This window comes from Amblyomma maculatum, chromosome 11, assembly GCF_055883805.1.
Source record: "Amblyomma maculatum isolate TAMU_Amacu chromosome 11, ASM5588380v1, whole genome shotgun sequence".
NCBI lineage: Eukaryota > Metazoa > Arthropoda > Arachnida > Ixodida > Ixodidae > Amblyomma > Amblyomma maculatum.
In genome coordinates, this window is record NC_139354.1 from 31,874,843 (window position 1) to 31,881,445 (window position 6,603).

The 6,603-nt window shown below is 50.3% G+C and overlaps 1 protein-coding gene across 1 annotated transcript; it reads right to left on the reverse strand.

Annotated features, from left to right (window-relative positions):
* Positions 1-5,314: 5,314 nt before the first annotated feature.
* Positions 5,315-6,600, reverse strand: LOC146173402 (BLOC-1-related complex subunit 8). The gene has a single exon (XM_084584913.1). The coding sequence runs from the start codon at positions 6,269-6,271 to the stop codon at positions 5,723-5,725; it is 549 nt and encodes a 182-aa protein (XP_084441039.1). The 5' UTR covers positions 6,272-6,600; the 3' UTR covers positions 5,315-5,722.
* Positions 6,601-6,603: the final 3 nt, after the last annotated feature.

The following is a 6,603-nucleotide window of genomic DNA, read 5'->3' on the forward strand; positions in this document are numbered from 1 at the left end:
GGATTTGTTTCTGTTGTAGGCCGTCATTGCACCCGCCACCGCTTCGTTGTGCTGAAGGAAGAAGGAAAAGAAAATGCAGGGGCCTGCTACTGGCTCTGTAGCTGAGCCACCTCCGCTGCCTCGGGCGGACAGCTCTCCCCTAATGGGGCTGGTACAGGTGGGTCACCGCAGCTTGCAGCGGGGGGCTAGCCTGGCACCGATTTTTTTGTCTGTTGTAGGCCGTCATTGCAGACACCACCGCTGGTGGTGGACGACGGCTGTTGCGGCTAGTTGCGGCGCGCGTCTTTCTTTCCCTCTTCCTTTTCTTCTTTCTCTATATTCTCTTCTATCTGCACGAGGCAGCGGAGGTGGCTCAGAGCCAGTAGCAGGCCCGTGCATTTTCTTTTCCTTCTTCCTACAGCCACAACAGAAGAGACTGATTTAAAGGTCAATTCCGGTGGTTTTTCCTTCATTTTCTGTTTTTCATTGAATTACATTCCTCGGTACGTCCTGACTCCAACACAAAAAACCGTTTTTCGAAATTCCAATTAGAAGTATTTTTAAAAAAAGAAAAACAGCAAATCGAAACCGAAACTGCTTTCCCGGCTAGAAACGACGTCCCAGGTGGCGAAATGGTGACGTCACACTCAGTATTAGACAAACACTCGTACGTGCATTGGATGGTGAAAATAACGTACGGATATCATGAAGCATTGCATAAAATGTCTGAGGTAGTTCAATATAAGCCTCACAATTTCATAATCATGCGGGAAGTGGACAGTAACGCCGGTATACTGTTTGTGACGTCAGAAACTCAGCGTTGCCGGCAGAAATAGTCTCAACTTAAGCCATGAAAACAACATATTTTAAAGTCGTGTTGCGCGCGAACGGATTATCGTACGGCGCCCAAATTTTGTAGAATGCGTCAGGATGGAGAGGAGAATATACAGTAAAATTTTTATTAGAATATTCGAATGTCAAAAAACCTCCGGAGTTGCCCTTTAAGGGAAAGGCGCGGTAACTGTCTCACTTGTTTTTCTGTGGACACCGCAACCGCGCCATAAGAGAAGGGAGTGAAAGTGGAAAGAGAGAAAGAGGAGCCGTAGTGGAGGGCTACGGAGTAATTTCGACCACCTGGGGATCTTTAACGTGCGCTGACATCGCACAGCACACGACGCCTCTTCGTTTCGCCTCCATCGAAATGCAGCCGCCGAGGTCGGGTTCGAACCCGGGTACTCCAGCACAGTAGTCGGACGTCTTACCACTGCACCACCCCGGCGCGGCACAACAGAAGAGAAATAGAGAAGAAAGGAGGAGAAATAGAGAAGAAAGGAAAAGAAGGGGGAAAGAGAGACGCGCGCCGCAACAACAGTCGTCGTCCACCACCGAAGTAGTGGCGGGTGCAATGACGGCCTACAACAGATAAAAATCGGTGGTTGGCTAGCCCCCGCCGCAAGCGGCATTGACCTACCGTCCCAGCCCGGCCCGTAAAGCCAGGAACTGCCACCCTTCACCACCTCCTCTGCCCGCCACCGCTTCGGCGGTGGACGACGGCCGACGGCTGTTGCGACGCGCGTCTTTCTCTCCCTCTTCTTTTTCTTCTCTATTTTCCTTTTTGTCCGCACGAGGCAGCGGAGGTGGCTCAGCTATAGAGCCAGTAGCAGGCCCGTGCATTTTCTTTTCCTTCTAATTCCTACAGTCGCAACAACTGTCGCCGCTCGACAGTGATGAGGATCTCTGGTGGTGCACGTGCATTTAAACGATGTGCTACGCCGGTAATGAACCCATTTCATTCTAACCTGTGCTGTGCGATGTCAGCGCAGGTTATATCCCCAGGTGGTGAAAATTACTCCGTAGCCTTCCACTACGGCTCCTCTTTCTCTCTTTCCACTTTAGCTCCCACCTTTCCCTTACGGCGCGGTTCAGGTGTCCACAGACACGTGTGACAGATACTGCGTCTTTCCCTTCCTGTGAACCAATTATTATTTTTATTCTAACCTCGACTTTTGAAGCGAAAGCTCTACTACTGTGTTCAACACCGACTTTTGCCTCGCTCCTACTGAATGACTTTTTTACCCAAACTAAGATCAAACTAAGCCTATCAAGTTTTCAGTGCATGTGCATTGATTTTTAGGAAAAGCGAAAATTAAGTACTTAATCCGCGGTTTTTTCATGATTGATTGCCAGGGAAGGAAAGGCGTGTGGACCCCTGATGGATGGATTGGAAAACATTTTTTTTCCTTGGGGGAAGGGAGAAAAGTGGGAGTGAAAGAGCTGGGTCTCGTAGTGGAGGGCTATGGTCATTTAAGGTCCTGGGGGCCTTTAACGTGCGCTGACATCGCTCAACACAGCTAGGGCTGCCTCCTTTAAATAAATAAATTGGTTTACAGGAAATGTGGAAAAGCGCCATATCACTTTTTGTGGACACCTGAACCGCGCCGTAAGGAAAAGGGTGAAGGTGCACAGTACGAAGTTGGAGGGCTGCGGAGTAATTTCGACCGCCTGGGGATCTTTAACATGCGCTGTACGGGAGAGAGCACTCAAGTCCCTGGGCGGGCTTCGACCTGCAACCCTACAGGCATGGGTCGATCCCCCATCGCACATCGGGCTATCAGACGCAACCCGGCTCTGGCGTACTTTTCTTTCTTACTTCAAGGAAGAAGGACCAGGCCATTACTTCGCGGAGCCGACCTCGGGACGACCCTACCTCGAGGAAGAAGTGGACACCGGTCCCTCATATCTATCCCAACCTTCACCCCCCCCCCCCCCCCCCACCCTTAACCGCTCCCCCACCCCTACATCCATGAAGCAACTTAGTTCTGCCGCAAGGTAAACGCCTACCGTAAGCAGAAATGAAGACGTAATAAAAAAAAAACAACAGTCAGGCATCCCACTGCCCCGCCGGGGTGGTGCAGTGGTGAGACACCCGACTACTGTGCCGGAGTACCCGGGTTCGAACCCGACCTCGGCGGCTGCGTTTCGATGGAGGCGAAACGAGATAATGATGACTGCCCAATATTGAAAATCTAGTGGCATTTGCAAGTCAGACAATGACAACTGCCCAATATTGAAAATCTCTTAGCAAAGTATTGTCTGTGTAAGGATCGTAATTGGTTACAAGGACTAGTTTTTATTTACGGCATTTGCAAGATTTGCTGGCCCTCGGGTGTCAAGTCCTCTTCCCATCAGACAATGACAACTGCAGTGCCCAATATTGAAAATCTCTGGGTGAAGTATTGTCAGCGAAAGGATTGTTTGGTTACAAGGACTAGCTTTTATTTACGGCATTTTCAAGTCCACTGGTGGTCCTCGGGTGTCCTTCTCATCAGACAATGACAACTTCCCAATATTTCAGCATTTGCAAGTCCATTTTTGGCCCTCGGGTGTCAAACCCACTTCTCATCACGCAATAACTCCTCAATATTGCAGCATTTGCAAGTCCATTGGTGGCCCTCGGGTGTCAAGTCCTCTTCCCATCAGACAACGACAACTGCCCAATATTGAAAATCTCTTGGCGTAATACTGGCCGTGAAAGGATTGTTTGGTTACAATTAAGGACTAACTTCTATTTACGGCATTGTATATCCATTGGCGGCTCTCGGGAGCAAGTCCACTTCTCATCAGACAATGACAATTCCCCAATATTGCGGCATTTGCAAGTCAATTGGTGGTCCTCGAGTGTCAAGTCCTCATAAGACAATGACAACTGACCGATATTGAAAATCTCTTGGCGAAATATTCGCCGTGAAGGATCGTTTGGTTACAAAGGACTAACTTCTATTTACGGCATTTGTAGATCCATTGGTCGCCCTCGGGAGTAAGTCCACTTCTCATCAGACAATGACAGTCCCCAATATTGCGGCATTTGCAAGTCAATTGGTGGTCATCGGGTGTCAAGTCCTCTTCTCATCAGACAATGACAACTGCCCAATGTTGAAAATCTAGTGGCATTCACAAGTCCACTGTTGACCCTCGGGTGTCAAGTCCTCTTCTGATAAGACAATGACAACTGACCGATATTGAAATTCCCTTGGCGAAGTATTGCCCGTGAAAGGATTGTTTGGTTACAAGGACTAGGTTTTATCTATGGCATTTGCAAGTCCATTGGTGGCCCTCGGGTGTCAAGTCCTCTTCTCATCAGACAATGACAACTCCCTAATATTGCGGCATTTGCCCTCGGGTGTCAAGTCCTTTTCCCATCAGACAATTTGAAAATCTCTTGGGTCAGTGAAAGGATCGTTTGGTTACAAGGACTAGCTTATTTAGATGTTAGGCTTTGTGGAAAGGCGCCTTGGGTGGACACCACGAAATCATGGACACACACGCATTTTGTCAAGGTCGCCTGGATCACCCGGTCACGGCGACCTTGGCTTTATCCAGTGTAGACAAGCTTTTGCTTCAATATTTCTTGACCAGACTTCCTCTTTTACCCTACCCACTGGAGAATTGAGTATACAGGGCAGGGACGCTTCACAACTTAGTTAAGCAAGAATAGGCTCTACAAAATGTCTCAACTTGAGACTCGATAAAGATAGGCTTTTGAATTAGAACAGTGCTTTTGGCATAGCGTTGTTTGCGATATACAGCTAATACGTGTTAACTAGCGGGCTGGTTAATATCGAATAAACATTCTAGCTATTATACAAGGACAAACAGGATAGTCAGTCAGGACATTTAAATCAGACATCCCTCGGAAGTCCGATTTGTGTTAATCGTTAGGATTAATCAGGAAGCTTGTAACCGACCATGACATATACACGAGCTTTTACAATTTTGAAAATACTATTGTTGCCGTTGCAGCACACGGATGGTTAGGTTTGGTTTGTGGGGTTTAACGTCCCAAAGCAACTCGGGCTATGAGACGCCGTAGTGGAGGACTCCGGAAATTTCGACCACCTGGGGTTCTTTAACGTGCACTGACATCGCACAGCACACGGGCGCCTTGCTTTTCGCCTCAATCGGAAAGCTGCCACCGAGGACGGGATTCGATTCTGCGCCCTTGGAAACAGTAATCGAGCGCCGTAACCACTGCGCCACCCCGGCGGGGGTTCAATTTCGGGGCCTAAAGAGAAGTTAAACGGCCAGAGCCCTACGAGCGCACATCCACGTGCCACAGCCTTCGTCCGATGAGCGCTCGTAGGCGTGGTCAGCCGCTTGGTTTCGCTGTGTGCAAAAAATATTCTGGTACACTATAGTTTCGGTTTAGCTCGCGTGCGGCCCAGACATTTCTTGCGCTGCAGCGGCGACAACAACAGCATTTTAGAGAGTGAGAGAGAGAGAAACGCATGGATATTACTTCCGATGGCTACAAGCCTGTGAGTAAATAAGGAGCCTAAAATAACAGTATTTTTAATACCGCTTGACCAGCCTGCCATTTAACACGCACTGCATCCTTGACAATACTATGCGGAAGGAGCGCTCTTACAAGATAAAATTCTTACACGGAGATATGGTGTAGATTCCAGTACACAATTTTTCAATTCCTTAACGCCTGCGTGTAAGTACACCAGCCAAGTAGAACGCGCGGTGACGCGGAATCACTCGGTCCCTCTAGCAGCCTTCTTCAGTGGCTTATGTTGCGTCACGTTTACGAATATGCGTCCTTCACTCGCTTGCAAGTTTGCAACAGGAGGCCAATCACTGTGTCATCGACCCCCGGCGAAGAGGCCAGGTCCAGCAGGTGCCAGAAGGGCAAAAATGCACAATCACTATCGAATGGCGTCTCAGAAGTACACAGAAGGCGCTATCGCTGGTCGCTGGGCCGTCGCGGGGACGCCGACCTCTGGGAGCCGAGCCGCATTATGTCGGCCGCTCCTAGCGACGGCGAGCTGCTCAGGCGCGCGGCCGTTGGTGGCAATTCAAGGGACAGGCGCTGCTGCTGCAACAAGTGCTGCCGACGGCCCTGTTGGTGCGCCGTGGTGGCCGCCGCGCGGGCCTCGCGGTGCGCCAGCTGCTGCTTCATAAAGACCGCGTTGCGCAGCAAGTCCTGCACGTTGGCCAGGTGCTGCCGACTCTGCTGGAAGTCGCGCAGGGCGCCTATGGCGTAGTCTAGGTCGTAACATTTGCCTCGTAGCTCATGACGCAGCTCGGCCATCTGCAGCCGCCGCTCGACGGTCGGCTGGAGGGACTTGCGCACGTGTTCCTGCAGGCGATAGCAGGCCAGAGAAGGCTCGTTCGCGAAAATGTGCACGTTCTCCGATATTCGGCCGCAGGTGCCTTTGACGCGCTGCTCGAGTTCGAGGTCCACGTTGGGCCGAGCCTCTTCGGCCACGGTCACGGCTTCGGTGGCCATTCTCCGCGCAGATCTTGTCCTCAGGGCGGAGAACTGTATGGGCGTCCACTGGGCACACTATACACCTACCACTTTCGGCGAGCTGCTTCTGAACACGAGGGCGTAACAAATGATGACACTATACTTGAGATAACAAGCTACTTTGCAGTGTTCGCTGTCCGCAAGGCTTTTCTGAATACTGCAGTGTTCTAGAAGCCTGTACCGTACACTTACTGCGTTGGTGTATGTTCGACTAGCCACCGTACTTCGGCGGAGTCTGATACGGCCACTGCGGCCACTACGATGGCAGAGTTACCATAGAGAAGTTACGGCATATCAGTACAACTGTTTTT